Source organism: Pithys albifrons, chromosome 1 (genome assembly GCF_047495875.1).
Source record: "Pithys albifrons albifrons isolate INPA30051 chromosome 1, PitAlb_v1, whole genome shotgun sequence".
Classification (NCBI taxonomy): domain Eukaryota; kingdom Metazoa; phylum Chordata; class Aves; order Passeriformes; family Thamnophilidae; genus Pithys; species Pithys albifrons.
Genome location: NC_092458.1, coordinates 94,068,389 through 94,083,310, shown reverse-complemented (window position 1 = coordinate 94,083,310; position 14,922 = coordinate 94,068,389). Strand labels below are relative to the sequence as shown.

Sequence of the window (14,922 nt, the reverse complement as noted above, 5' to 3'; positions counted from 1 at the left end):
GCCGCGCGGGGGCCGTCCCTGTGCCCCGCCCACCCCCGCGCCCCGAGAGGGAAGAGGAGGGTGGGGCGGAGAGGCGTGGTCATGAATAGGGGCGTGGTCACGGGGCAGGGGCGTGGCCTGGGTACAGGGGCGTGGCCTCGGAGCCACGGGAAGGGCTCGGGCAACGCCCCGGGATCGGGATCACATCACGCATCGCCGCGTTCCCGACACCTGCCCCGGGATCGGGATCACATCCCGCATCGCCGCGTTCCCGACACCTGCCCCGGGATCGGGATCACATCCCGCATCGCCGCGTTCCCGACACCTGCCCCGGGATCGGGATCACATCCCGCACGGCCGCGTTCCCAATACCTGCCCCGGGATCGGGATCACATCCTGCACGGCCGCGCTCCAAACACCTGCCCTCCATTCAGGATCACATCCTGCACGGCCGCGCTCCCAACACCTGCCTCGGGATCGGGATCACATCCCGCACAGCCGCGCTCCCAACACCTGCCCCGGGATCGGGATCACATCCCCCACGGCCGCGTTCCCAACCCTAGCTCGACCCAGGATGCCTCCCTGTCCTGCGGAAACTGCTCGAGCTGCTGCCGCTGCCAGGCAAATCCTGAGAGCTCAACGTGCTTTTAAAAGTAAAACACTTAAAGATTAATTTAGGTTGAAATAAAAGTAGTATAAACAAACAGCACACGCCATCAAGAGCCGGATGTTTTTTTTGCTCTTTTGTATTTAAATGGGGAATACAGTTTTACAAAACGTGTGCATTTCTTCGTTAATGACAACTCCAGTGAGAGAATGACTCGGCTAATAACAGAAGTATGGAAGGGTTACAAAGTGTGTACAAAAATATTAACAACATTTACACTAAATAACAAATTAGTGGCCAAATTCAGTCACGATGTAAACTGATGCAACCTGCCCCCGACCTGCGTGAAGGCTGAATTTGGCCCCGTATCTGTGTGAAAAGTGTGCTTTTTACACAATACTAACGATTTTGTCCTTTCACATGTGCCCTGGAATTTTTCCACCTAAACACAGACCGTTTGGGGCTAGCACTGACCCCACCACAACGCTTACATACTGTGTGCCCTTGTCCCATCCAGCAACTTTGCTCAGCTTGTTTTGAAGCAGGAATATTGAATAAAAGGGATGCAAAGTATTTCAAGGCAAGTGTGTACCTCAAGGAGTGTTGAGTGCTTGTAATTGTAATGTTAACAATAGCTGTAAGGTCCCGGAAAATACTGGGATTTTTAGTTGTTGGGGTTTTTTAATGAGTGCCCACAGGTGCTAATTTATCTAACACATTAGAAGCAAAAAATGCAGAAGAGCGTCACTATAATTGTTTTATTCCTGCATTATGCAAAGAGCTTAAGTGTTCTTACTATAACAGCTTGTTCTTACATGAGCAAACCATGTGCTGAACTTTAAGCATGAATTTTGCATGGGAACTTAATGGCATTCAGGCTACTTCATAAAGTCAAGTTGCTTTGTCCAGAGCTGGACAAAAGCTTGTGCTGAAATACATTTCTGAGTCAGGAACACAGACAAATAGGATGCCTAAATACAGTACTGGACCAAGGCTCTGCCTCGCAACACTTTGCTTCTGTGTCTGAATAAGTTGCATAAAGATAAAACTTAACAAGTGTACACCCATTTTTGTCCAGATAGAAACACCCTGCTCCTGATTTCCAAACAATCTCCAGCAAAACCTCATACAAACCACTTCTGGGGAAAGCTGGGGGCACAGGGGAGCAGACACAGAGTAAACAAATGCAAATCCTTGGTCCAAGGAATTATCCTGCTCACTTATGTTGCCCTCTCTTTGAAATATACAGTAAGGCAGGGCTGTAACCCCTCCAAAGTAAGGAAGGGGGTAGCCCAGGAAGGCACAGAGGGGTTCCTGAAGCTGGATTTACTTGTATGATCCACCTCATCCCTTGTTTCATAACCTTTCCACCTTTGCAGACTGTTTCACTGCCAGCAGCTTGACTGTTCCCCTTCTTTGGCAAGCAGGGCTGATCAACCCTCTCACAAAGGCCTAACAATGTAATGTCTGTACAGTGCTTAAGAACATGCAAAGTGCAATATAAGTGCCAAATGTTGTTATTTCTGAGATTAATGAATACTCCAAGAAATAGAAGCACTGATGTAAGTATAGCTTAAATACTACATTCCCTCATGATTAAAAAAAACCCCAAGCAACTCTTTTCTTTCTAGAAAAGATGAATCCCTAACATGAAGTGACGATACTTTACTTATATTCTGTCAAGCTTAGCACAGTCAGAGAGTGTTATTTTAGTAACAGCAAAACCAGGGACATGAGCTGAAGTTCTCAGAGAAACTAAGAATTCTGCATTAATGATTTCCTCAAATACCATCTTCATGCTTTTCCAGCACTGGTCTGCTCCCATCCACTACATGCAGAGAAGCTCGTGTGCCACTGAAGCAATGCAGTCCAGTGTCAGATCTTAACCTTCTGATGGCTGAACCTATCCCCCAGCAAGTGAAGTAGGACCATAATCTGCATGAGCTCCCTGAAAAGTTCAGGCTTTGCCCTTAGTGAAGTCCATGCTCCTCATCTGGGAGCCTGTGACAGTAACACTGTATGGCATATCCCGTGCACAAGCTCCTATCAGAGCACTCCAGCTGTCAAGTATCAATGGATTATCCTGGTGTTCAGAATAAGATGGATACAACAATGAATTCAACACTGCACATACTTTTCCTACTTTTATCCTGTATCAGCTTTGGCCAATAATGGACCCCAGATTCAACAGGCTAATGATCTGGTCAATGAAATAAACCCCTGCATTCTTATGCACTGGGTGATAAAGACAAGGCACAGAAGAGTCAATAGCACCCCAAACAGTAAACAAACACTACTGAAAAATGCTGGTGCAAGTACCAGAAATTCAGCTGGTTTTCAAGTGTTGAAAAAATACTGAAAACATCCCAACAAGGCATCCTGGTTCCTGTGAAACAGTGACATCTGTAATAGGTCCTGCTTAGTGGTTTTGTTCTGTTTTTCTTAACTCCAGTGCTCCTGTCAAACATTCCCTTCATCGATGCTCTGCAACTTCAGTCTTTGGCTGGCATGGGGCCTGGCACCACGCCGTGTGTTCGTGCTGCCTCCTGGCAGAGTCCGCACTGGGAACAGGGCTCCTGGTAAAGCGTCCTCCCCAAACAAGCTGATTTTCACATCAGCTTCAATGGCTCGTGCTAGACTGGCTGCATAACTGTCCAGAGATTTATGGACTTCAGCTTTTACATGAAGAACAGAATTCTTTGCAGCTTCTGAAAGAAAAAGGAAAAAAAAAAGCATGAGATGACAGTTGATCAGCATGGCTGTGCAAATGCTTGGAGACTAGTATTGATCTTTTTGTAAAGGTATCATCATGCCCTCTGCAAAATAACTCTCCTACAGAGTACATTTACCAACAATACTCAGGTTTCCTAAACCATTCCATGAACATAATATCCCAGAGGGAACTGGGACCAGTGTTGGTGAAGTTGTTTTTGTAGCATCTAAAGGTCACTCTACCCACCAACATGCTGAGCAACACAGGTGTTCGTCCTAAATGTAACTCTGCAGTGAGGCTGCTGAAATAATTTAAAGTCCCAGGGATGCTGAAAACCCTGAAAAATTACCAGGGAGAATTGCTACACTGGTGGAGAACTTTTGCACTAAGACAAAAAAACTCTTCCACTCAGACAAAAAATTAAATATCTGCTCCCATGTAATCACTCAGAAAGATAACAGGAAATGTATGGTCATGTATTTGTACAAGGAAATACTCATCTCATGCTGGGGACAGGAAAAAAGTGAATTTTGCCAAGATGTTTAAAAATTCCATAGGAGTTTTCTCATAATTTCAAGTTTTATTATTACTTGATTCTAAAAGTTTTCTTCTCATTTTCATACTGTCCACAATCATGTATTGTTTAGAAAATTGTTAGTCTTCTACTCCATATTATTGTAACTATCAGCCTAAATTAACTTTCCAACATTTTACAGATGATCACTAAAGCACTGACTTCTTTCATATTCCCAAAACAAAAAGGGAGGAGATCCTAGGATTTTTACAAAGGTGCTTTCTTTGAATCCCACTTCAATATTTTGTTGTGGGTTTGGTGGGAGTCTTTTTCATCCCCCTGTCAGCAACACCTTGCTAGCCCAGAAGGAACAAGTAAGTTGACTGAAAGAAGTGCATGTGGTTCATCTGTTTTCACCTGTACCTGCTGAGAAGCATACCCAGCAAAGTGAAGTAGAAGTTAAGTAAAAAACCTAAGTCTGACAGAATGAAATTATAGTCAGACTATTCAAGTCTGTAAATAGAAGAATTTCAAGTCTGTGAAATGATAAAGATGAGAGGAGGCAGCAAATGAGAAACACAGTGACAATGCAATCAAAATATGAAACACAAAACAGACTACAGCAGCCACCAAGATGACTGGAGTTGCAGAGAGAATACTGCTGCTCAACACAAGTTATATGTATGCAGGCAATCCCAGCTTCTAACTCTTGTCCTTGTCTATTCTTACTTGGGAACGGAAAGAAAGACCAGATCTTGGCTTTCTGTTGTACCTGCATGAATAGTCAGGTCTCTCAAGGCAACCAGTGGTCAGTTATGGTTGAAGTTAAAACTTGGGTTTGATAAGGCCAAGGTCATGGGTTCAATCCCCTATGTGGGCCATTGACTTAGAGTTGGACTCGATGATCCTTGTGGGTCCCTTCCAACTCAGAATAGTCTGTGATTCTATGAAGACAATTCTGAAGGTCCTGAGAGGCTTCCTAAGCAGGCAATATAATTGGTTCTGAGCATTTTCATACTTACCCCTAAACTCACCTTTAATTTGCTCTACTTCATCTTCAAATGTCACTGAACTCCTCCTTCTAGGAGGACAGATGCAGTGCGGGGCATGAGCGCCATCCGAGCTATAATCTTCAAGAAGCATTGTATCTGTTCCTGAAACAATGCAAGCCTTCTCAAGTAAAACAGTAATACTGTGATACAATATGGTGGCAAAAAGTTCTCAGTCTATAGCAGTTCCTTTAAAAGATGTCTAAGCCCAGTTATTGTGAGTAAATTTCAGCTCAAATTAAACACTGCACAGGAAAGAATGAAGTCAGAGTTTTCATTCAAAGGATTTGAAAATCTTTTCTCACTAGCCATCTAAAACTTCAAGCAGCTCCAAAATTCTCAGCTGCAGAGCTTATACTGTCCATAGCAGACAAAAGTGAAACCTTACCTTCAGTAAATAAATAGTAAAGTAGAGAGCAATTTCCCCCATTTCCTGGTGAAGACAAGAGGCTAACAGTGGCTACCTGAAAGGCAGACTACCATAGCTGCCAACTGTCAGGCTTGTAATCGGACCTGGGTAGAATCTTAACTGGAGAATTTTTCTTTTCAATTTAGTTTGTCTCTAATAACCTACTTTGACTTTCCTGAATTGTATTTTCATGGAGGAAAATCCCTTGGTGTTTGGGAATGATTTTTGTCTGATGAGTCTTTTTTGTAGTTCAACATTCTTTTTTTTTTTTTTATTTCACCTCCCTGAATCTGCTTTACAACTTTCCAGGATAAAATAGAATTTAAAAAGCACAAGGAAATTCATCTTGGCATCTCTGCAATGCTTTCACACTGTGGGCAAGATTGCAGTGCATCTCCCTTGCCATGCTGGTCCCTCTGCTGCATGAGGGAAAAGGAGAACAAGTATTCTGAGGACAGACTAGAACACTGATGAGCAAGCAGTCCTCAGGGAAGCTGTTGCTGGAAGACACAGACTGCACACATTTAATGTGTGGCACTCTACTATCAGTCCATTTACTCCTGTGATGTGACAAATGCCCAGGACAAAGTGCCTTCCGGAATTTATAACTCCTTTAGATGGTGGCTTCACATCCCTCTTCATCCACTTGACTGCTTTTGATGCCCAAATTCAATCTTTTTACAATAAGAAGGTGTTCCAGCACCCACTTTACAGGAACTGAAAGGCATCACTGGGAGTGTATCCCTAGACAACATTCTGTTCCATGGGTCTTGTCTTTCCTGACAATCCATTGTGATGTTGCAAAGTGACAAACCTTTTAAGGCAAAACTTGTGTATCAGTCATGTGCCTCCTTCCAGTACACAAGAAAGAATGAAAGAATGAGTGGTGTTCCAATACGCCGTCCCAAATAAGTCTAGGACTGTCCATGCTGTTCTGTGAATCAGCTGGTTTGGAGCCTGTCTACTGAAAGCATTAGACTCTTGCTTATCTCCTAGGGTACCAAATCTTCCTCCTCAGAAATGTAGCATGCAATGGAAGAGTGACACTGGGAAGAAATACATATTTTCTTCCACGGAGCAGAATTTTAGTGCTTTTTCCAAATGCATGATTAATTTTCTTTTCTTTTTTTCAAATGAGGCTGCTGCAGAGACTAGCCTCTTATTCTTACAGTGTGGATCTTTGTTCTTGGAACAATTGATCTTAAAGCAACATTTCTAGTAACTGGGTCTCAGGTCTCACTTCATATTTTGTGCACAGTTGGCACCACTTGGATTTTTTTCCTCTTCCACTACTCAAATCTCTTTTTCCCAATATGAAAAGCTCAGTTTCTGTTTACCAGGGCAGATAAAGAAGCAACTGCATCGCAGGCCACGGGATCATGTGGTGCATGCAGCAGGCAACTCAGACCTCTTTCTGGTCTTTAGTTCCTCACAGAAAAAGCATCCAGTGAAACAATATTTCACAGTGAATCACTGTATATCCATTCCCAGGCTATAGACTACACTCCCTCCTTAACCAACAGTGGCACTTCTAACAGCATTCAGTAACTCTTTAGTTTGTTCATTTGTTCAAACTGCTCACTATCATTACCCCAAAAATGGAAACAGAACATCCTCTTAACCAAGGTAGGTTTACCATGATGCTACTCTCCTTTATCACATACAGCTGCAGAATAACCACAATAGGCATAAAATCACTAGCACAAAACAACTACCAAAAATAAACCCCAGCTCCACAGACTTCCTTCATAAAAGTAAGAAACAAACCCCTTGCACTAAGCAAACATTAGAAGATCAAACCTCTGGATGTCTCTAGAGTAGAAATACTCTTTAAACAAGCACAGTTAAGCAGTGGTAGTTGAATCAACCACCAGAAAAAACTAGTAACAGTTCCGGATGGATAATTACTGGCAGAACTCTTTTTCCCCTTTCCAAAACAACTTCAGTTGGGGAGATCTTAAGTAGTGACAAAATCACAAGCTAAAGCCATCCCAACTGTTTATGTTTACATTGCAGGATGAACAAACAAGGTTTCTTACAAAATAGGAAACAGAGAAGCACATTCTCCACAGCACTTTGTGCCTCTGTTCCTTGTGCATACATGGAAAGTCTCCAAAGAACAAGAGAAATTAAAGGAGAAGGGCACAAAAGCAGTGAGTCTTGTTCCCAGGACACATTAGCAAGGGAGGGTTATCATTCCATAAACAGCATTTTGCAAGTAAATATATTGAGAGCAAGGAAGGAAAAAAGCAACTGCAGCAGTTTTGTTGTAACAGCTGGAACAGATGCTTCATGTCATTCATCCACCAAGGGACATCTGTGTGTGTAAATACTGACTATCCCTCTGAGTTCTGCCAAGTGCAAGTTTCTGCCCAAATAAAGAGAGCAAGAGACTTGTCGTTACCTGAGTCCTGTGAGCAGCTGAAACCTGTGTCTCCTGTGCTGCTGCTGTTTCCTAATGGCCGCCCACCTGCCATGAGGGCAGTAAGATGAGGAGATAGTCCCAAATCTGCAAAAGGATTTCGTTCTTGTTAAACAATGAATGTTTAAGGGGGTTGCAATAGTAAAAACCTCTTCCAGTAATACTCACTCTACTGCCTTATTTATTACTCTGCATATAGAACTTACCTTGTGGATACAGAGTGCACAGCATCTGGACTTCCCATCTTAGAAATTCCATCAGCAGCTCTCAGGTATTGTTGGAGTCTTTCCATATGGCAAATCTTCTTTCTGCCTGCACCATATCCCTCCCACTCCTACAGCAACTACATGTATTTTATCAGCCAGACAGGCTGAGCACCAAGCACACTCTCACAGGGAATGGGATATTTGCCAGGTACTTTCTGAACAGAGAATAACCTGGTAGCCACCAGCAGCTGTGATGGGCCACTAGTGAGTAAAGAAGTTCATGACAAGACTAAAGCACTGACCTCTTTCATATCCCCAAAGACAAAAAGGGAGGAGATCTTAGGATTTTTACAAAGGTGCTTTCTTTGAATCCCACTTCACGCTTTTGTTGTGGGTTTGGTGGGAGTCTTTTTCATCCCCCTGTCAGCCTGCAGCTAATACACCTGATAAACTTGAAGCTGTCAGCTTATTACTTGTAAAGAGGAAAAAAAAATCCTATCTTTTCCCTCCCACCTCAGTTCCCAGTGTTCCATAGCATTTCCTAGATACAGTTTGTCAAAGCCCCTGCAGCTTGTGATGTGGATGCAGCTGCAGAACCCTTTCATTTAGATGACAGTCTTTCCCAGTAATCCTTCCTTCTGCATTTTAGATCTCCCTGCCCAATTAAATAATTTCAGTTCCTGCCTCTGTGTGAAATATCCCTCAAAGGTGTTCTATTTTTGGAAGCTTCTGAACAGGAGCAGGCAAATGATCAAAAATCAGAATGTCACTGTATTGCTACTTAAAAAAAACAACTAAACCAACAAACCACCAAACTGAGCAACTGAAGCGCTCAGCCTGCAACATGGGGAGACACCAAATAGTTCTATTTTTACATAGTTTTACTTTGTTAATGATCTTCTCTTCACAACCATTAAGTCTAAAAACTGAACTTACAGTAACATCATTGTAACTTCAATTATTCTTGTAGAGTTGTAGCATAAAGTCAGGAATCAAAGAAAAAGTACTACAAAAAGTACTAATGGTAGAGCTCAAATCTGAGCAACAAAAAACAGAAGGCACACAAAAGGAAGGGCCTGAAGAAGAAAAAAACAAATTCTTTTTATTAACCTCATCACTATGTCTCCTCTGGCTGAGGAAATTTTACTAGAGCAGCAGAAACATGTTAACTACAAAAAAAAAAAAAATTACCTTTCAAGTGTCTACGGTAACCTGAACAAAAGACTGATGAAAATGTCAGAAACATCCCATTTTCTTTAGAGAACCCTGCCACATGCCCAGCACATGCAGACATGAAACCCTGCTCTTAGCAGTATTAAGGAAGAGTGTCTTTTGCAGCCACGTGTCTTACCTGTGATCCTATTGGAAATGCTGAATAACCTCGATGTCCGATGCCGCTGAACAAAGGGCTCGCGATAATACCGATCCCCAAAGCACATTCCCAGTAGCTCCTTGCGCACTGTCTTGTTCCATAGTCCATAAATTAGCGGATGGCAAATGGCACTGGAAAAGGACAACCATGTAGCTAATGTCTCCAATACAGGGGAAATACTATTTTTTCCCCAAAGTGCCTCTGATGTAATTACTACCATGTAAGGCCCCCACGTAATCACAAAAGCCCCGATGACAACCAAGATAGTTATGAAAGCTTTGCACTGGTTGGCTGAGTAAACAACCCCTTGGAAAGCATTTCTTCGGCTGCCAGATGAGGACGTGGAGGTGCTGGAGTTTTTCCTCCCGTTCCTCTGCGAGTCCTCCTCCACAATGATGACGCTACCACAGTGGATTTTGCGGGCCTTAATCCTTGCCACGCGGAATATGAATCCATAGCAGATCATCATGACCACGAAAGGCAGCAGCGCGCACCAGATCTGCCAAAAGGCAGTGTAGCCGGCCTCTTTATGCCAGGCCGCCACACACATCCATTTGAATTGGTCAAACTCCAAAGACGACCAGCCGAAAAGGGGAGGGAGGCAGCCAATAAGGGAATGCAGCCACACGTACACAAGAGCTACCACTGCTCTGTTGCCTGTTATCTTCATTGGATAAACCATTGGATACAGGACAGCATAGTACCTGGTGGACAAGAAAAGGAGGAGTCAACAGGACCACAAAAGACATATGATAAAGAAAGAAACATATTTTAATCATGTTGATATCTAGTCCTTTTGTCCTCAAACTTCAAAGTGCGCTCAGGGACCCTGTTTCTAAAACTAGTTACATGTAAAAATAGCTATTGTTGCAGTCAAGACTGTCAAACTTGGCTGAAGGCACATATTCAGCTGTTAAATCTGTTCCTATGTGTGAATGCATGCTTAGCCCATAATTTGTTATTTTAAGTCATAATTTCATGTTTCTCAAGAAGTATGTTATTATACCAACAAGAGCTTTAAAAACCTTTAGATTCACGTCTGCATTTTGCATTATTGATGACATCACTTGGTCTATATCAAAATTTCACAAGGGGCTGACGGAAAAATGACACTACAACAGTACACTGTGTTACCCTCTGCATAGCTTCTCAAGTCTATGAACAGCCAACAAGTCCCTCTGAGAGACACACAGACAATGTGTCACAATTCACTAAAAAAGAGTAACTTACCGGTCTATAGCTATGAGTCCAAGAGTCAGCATGCTGGCTGAGCTGATCAGCATGTACAGCAGGGCTGAGAAATTGCACCAAACAACTCCAAAGATCCATTCTCGCCTGATGGAGCTGGTGACAACAAAAGGCAGCACCAGTACAGAGAGTAGAAAGTTGGAAAGGGTCAAGCTGAACACAAACTTGTTGCTCAACGTGAGAAGGTAAGACTTCCGATACAGAGTGACGACAATCACCAGGTTGCCCAAACAGATGAAAATAGCAATGACGATGATAGCAATGGACTCAGTGACTCTGACTGCCCCATCTTCCTGCGTGGTGAGGTTCCTCAGGCCCTTCACATTGCCAAGGGAGGAATTGCTGCTCATGGTCAGAGTGTGCACAGCTGGAGCAGCCAGGACATGCTGAGCAGCTAGAAGCACAACAATGCTCAGAAACATTCAGGCAATATTTCTTCAAACTCCTTCCAAAGATCGGAGGCCCTTTTGCCTCTGTTAAAATTTACCTGTTGTATGCACGAAACCATTTCAGATGGGCAAGCAGAGGGGTGGTAAATTGTCTATGGGCACACCAAAGAGGTCGATGACAGCACCAAGCCTAGAACAGGGACGAAACTGTCTGAAAGACAAAAAGAAGTGAAGGGGGGAAACGAGAAAAAAAATTAGCACATATTACTTTAAAATTTTCTAAGGATCTTACTTGTTTCTAGGTCATACTTACCAGCTATGCATCTTACTCAGTCTGTTCATCTAGGCTGTGAAGAAACAAGAATATCACTATAAGTCTTTGTTTCTCTTAAAGAAAGTCACATTTAAAAAAAATTCTGTCTGTTTATCCCAATTGTTACCTTGTATTCTGCCTATGAAGCATTTTTGCTGGTGGTCTGTGGATGCCTGGCTAGTCATACCCTGCTGACTCTTTCTTAACAGTTGCTAAGTAACATTCAAAGACTCAGGGACCATTGCATGTACTCTCCCAACATCGCTTCTCCATGTTCATAATCACCTTAGCTACAGTGGTGATTGTATTTTACTGCCAACACCAAACGATCAGGGGAACTGACTTTCTGTTCATGAGGTTTGAAAGACAATTCCTTGCACTAAGCCGAGGTCCATGGTACAGAAATGCTTGACAACCTTTAACCCCTGACTTCTCAGTGTTAGCATCCATCCCATTGACTCACAACCTCATTCTGTGAAACTTTATTTCTCTCAATTCCTCAGCAGCCTCTTCCCCGCTGCCCCCAACTGGTATTCACTACCTACTTCATTCAATCCTTCACCCCTCTGCAGGACAGCATACTGAAAAAACCCAACCAAACTAAAGCAAACACACACCAAAAAATGCCCATAGGCAGATCAGAAAAGAGTCCACATCAGCATTTCTTGGAAGTCAGGGACTCGGGGAAAGTTATCTCGGCTAACTCTGCAGCTGTGCCCACCCTTGTGTCCCAGGCAGGCAGGAGTACTCACAGAAACGCTTCCATCTGCGTGGCCTCAGGCAGCAGTGTCAGTCTGGAGAGACGCCTTTTTTCCATTTTTATCTGTACTTTCCTAAGAGCGTAATTAAAGACATTACTGGGCCAATGCTCTGTAAAAACATAATTTCGTTCTTATCTAGCGAAGCTGTCTGAGGCCGTTTGCAAAAGCGCTTCCTCCCCTCGGGTCTCTCCCACTCCAAGCGTGCCCGCGCCCCTTCTGCGGGCCTTTCCAACACTTTTGGACCCGGGCGTGTTTCGGGAAGGCGACGCCCAGGGCACCCACCCGGGGCTGCCCGTCCCCTCACGGCCCCGGTGCCCCCGGGGGTGCACCCAGACAGGGCGGCCTCCCGGCTGGGCAGGGCAGGGAGCATCCCATCCCATCCCATCCCATCCCATCCCATCCCATCCCATCCCATCCCATCCCATCCCATCCCATCCCATCCCAGGGCAGGGACAGGGACAGGGACAGGGACAGGGACAGGGACAGGGACAGGGGCAGGGACAGGGACAGGGGCAGGGGCAGGGGCAGGGGCAGGGGCAGGGGCAGGGGCAGTATCCCATCCCATCCCATCCCAGGGCAGCCCGACCAGGAATGCCGGTTCACGCAAAGTGGGCGGGATCCGGTTGGAAATGCGGTGGGGAGAGGGGTTTCGCCATTTTGCCCCCGCGCTCCCTCCGGCAGCGAACAAAGGGCTGGGACAGGGTCCTCCGCCGCGGGCACCCATCGCCTCCTCCCGCCCCGTTGGCCAGCGGATCCCGCCGCCACTGCCCCCGCCCCGGCTCCGCACTCACCGCCCGCCGCCGCCGGAGCGAGGCATTCCTGGTCACGGTGCCCGGGATGCCCCAGAGCCGCCTCGGCCCGACCCGCCCCCGCCACGGCCCCGGCCCGGCCCCGCCACGGCCCGACCCGCCCCCGCCACGGCCCGACCCGCCCCCGCCACAGCCCCGGCCCGGCCCCTCCCGCCGGCCCCTCCCGCGGGAGCCCCGCGGGGACGCGGGAACACAGCGGGAACCGAGTGTGTGTGTGGGAGGTGAGTGAGTGTGTGCGTGGGAAGTGACAGTGTGTGTGTGGGAATGAGTGTGTGTGTGGGAATAAGTCCGTCTGACATGGGTCGGGCGAAGCGGGTTGCCCGGCCCGTAGTACCAGGCAGTCGCAGAGGAGCAGAACCCAATGGCTGGACCTCCTAAACCCCGAAATGCTATTAAAAGTAACACGGAAAAGATTTGAGGGGGGGGGGGGGGTTTCCCCCCAACACCACCTGAAGCAAGACACCGGATATAGGTGTCAGTATAAAGTACACAGTATAAAGGGTGAACAATAATTAAATGCCGTGCTTGTGCATCCCCAGTTCCTGGCTTGCTCTTATGCTGGCAAAGGTGTGGAATGCAGAGGACTGCCCTTCCATGAGCTGTGCTGTTTTGATTGCTCTGGAGAGCTTTTTGTGGACAACAGCGTTACGTAGCTGTTGCCTCAGGTTGTCCCTGTGCTCCAGGAGCAGGAAGTGGGACCGTGTGTCTTGCTCCGTGCCAAGGGAAGTTGTTTGGGAGTTAAGTCTGCGCTTTCAATGATGCGGAAAAGCAACACAAGCACCCACCCATCAGTGATGGAGCAATAAGTTATATGTCATTTTCAACCAGTTCTACTGATGCTTTTCTACAGGATTTTTTAAGCTTACCATGCCAGTGCATTTTGACATTTTTAAAAGACAATCTTTGTATAGCATTCAAGAACTAGTATGTTAAGAACCATATCCAACCAGCACAGGCAATTCCATAATGGGTAGAAACTGAAGCACAGCAAGTTTCACCTGAATATGAGGCAGAAATTTACTGTGCAGATGATCACACAGAGAAGAGATTGCCCAGAGTGGTTGTGGAGTCTCCTTTACTGCAGATATTCAAGAACTGTTTGGACACAGTTCTGTGCCATGTGCTCTAGGACAACCCTGCCTGAGCAGGGAGGTTGGACCAGGTGATCCACTGTGGTCCCTTCCAACCTTACGCAGTCTGGGATTCTGACTCCATCTGTGCACACGTGTGTATTATCCAACACAGTACCGGATTCCATTCCATGTCTGTGTGACTGAGCCTGGTAATGTTTGCTGCACTTTTGAGAATGGGCAGGGAGATGCGCTGGGGCCATCAGAGGCTTTAGATCATCCTAGCTCCCACACACCCACCCTGCTGCTCTTGGAGGTGCCCGCAGGGAAGCGGCTGGAGGCACCAACACCCAGGGGGACACACATTTCCCATCAGCTATCGCCCATCGGCTCCCTGGGAACGGGGGCATGAGCTCGCTCGCTGGCTCTTTGTGCTGGACAGAGGAGACTGGAGAAAGCCCAGTCTCCTCAGGTTCCAGCAGCCCAGAGGAGCACAAAGTCCTCCATGGGTGGCAGCACTTCCTGCCCGTCCCTCTGCCCCCCATCACCTACAGAATCATGGAATGGATCAGGTTGGAAGGGACCACAGTGGATCATCTGGTCCAACCTCCCTGCTCCAGGAGAGTCATCCCAGAGCACATTGTGGCCAGACCATTCTTGAGTATCTCCATAGAAGGAGGCTCCACAGCTTCTGGACAACCAGTTCCAGTGCACAGTAAAGTTATTCCTCGTATACAGGTGGAATTTTCTGTGCATCAGTTTTTGCCTGTTGCCTCTTGTCCTACTGCTTGACACCACCGAGATCCTGGCTGCATCCTCTTGGCACCCTTTCTTTAGTTATTTATACACACTGATAAGGTCCCCTCTCAGCCGTCACTTCTCAGGGCTGAACAGACCCAGCTCCCGCAGCCTTTCCTTTCCTTGTAAGAGAGATGCTCCAGTCCCGTAATCATCTTTGTCACCCTCCTCTGGGCCCGCTCCATGAGCCCCATGTCTCTCTTGTCCTGAGGAGCCCAGAACTGGACACAGCACTTCAGATGTGGCCTCACTGGGGCTGAACA

At 46.0% G+C, this 14,922-nt stretch overlaps 1 protein-coding gene across 3 annotated transcripts; it reads right to left on the bottom strand.

Annotated features, from left to right (window-relative positions):
- Positions 1 to 723: 723 nt before the first annotated feature.
- GPR161 (G protein-coupled receptor 161) lies at positions 724 to 12,856 on the bottom strand. 3 transcript variants are annotated; one of them, XM_071572387.1, is made up of 10 exons: positions 12,774 to 12,856; positions 11,974 to 12,054; positions 11,222 to 11,255; positions 11,007 to 11,119; positions 10,502 to 10,913; positions 9,904 to 9,975; positions 9,251 to 9,402; positions 7,676 to 7,780; positions 4,836 to 4,967; positions 724 to 3,294 (listed from the first exon to the last, which is right to left on the bottom strand). In XM_071572387.1, exons 5-10 carry the CDS (start codon positions 10,867 to 10,869, stop codon positions 3,047 to 3,049), a joined length of 1,077 nt encoding a protein of 358 aa, XP_071428488.1. In that variant the 5' UTR covers positions 10,870 to 10,913; positions 11,007 to 11,119; positions 11,222 to 11,255; positions 11,974 to 12,054; positions 12,774 to 12,856; the 3' UTR covers positions 724 to 3,046. The 3 variants fall into 3 exon arrangements, with proteins under 3 accessions (XP_071428488.1, XP_071428482.1, XP_071428475.1); XM_071572381.1 differs by having other exon boundaries at positions 9,251 to 9,975; XM_071572374.1 differs by lacking the exons at positions 11,007 to 11,119; positions 11,222 to 11,255; positions 11,974 to 12,054; positions 12,774 to 12,856 and having other exon boundaries at positions 4,848 to 4,967; positions 9,251 to 9,975; positions 10,502 to 10,933.
- Between the last annotated feature and the right edge of the window lie 2,066 nt (positions 12,857 to 14,922).

What these genes read in the sequence shown, in the direction of transcription:
- GPR161 (XM_071572381.1), bottom strand. Translation starts at nt 10,869, where the DNA reads ATGAGCAGCAATTCCTCCCTTGGCAATGTGAAGGGCCTGAGGAACCTC. An exon ending in GGACTCATAGCTATAGACCG is followed by an intron (nt 9,976 to 10,501) that starts GTAAGTTACTCT and finishes CTTGTCCACCAG; the next exon opens with GTACTATGCTGTCCTGTATC. An exon ending in AATTAAAGGTGAGTTTAGGG is followed by an intron (nt 3,295 to 4,835) that starts GTAAGTATGAAA and finishes TTTTTCTTTCAG; the next exon opens with AAGCTGCAAAGAATTCTGTT.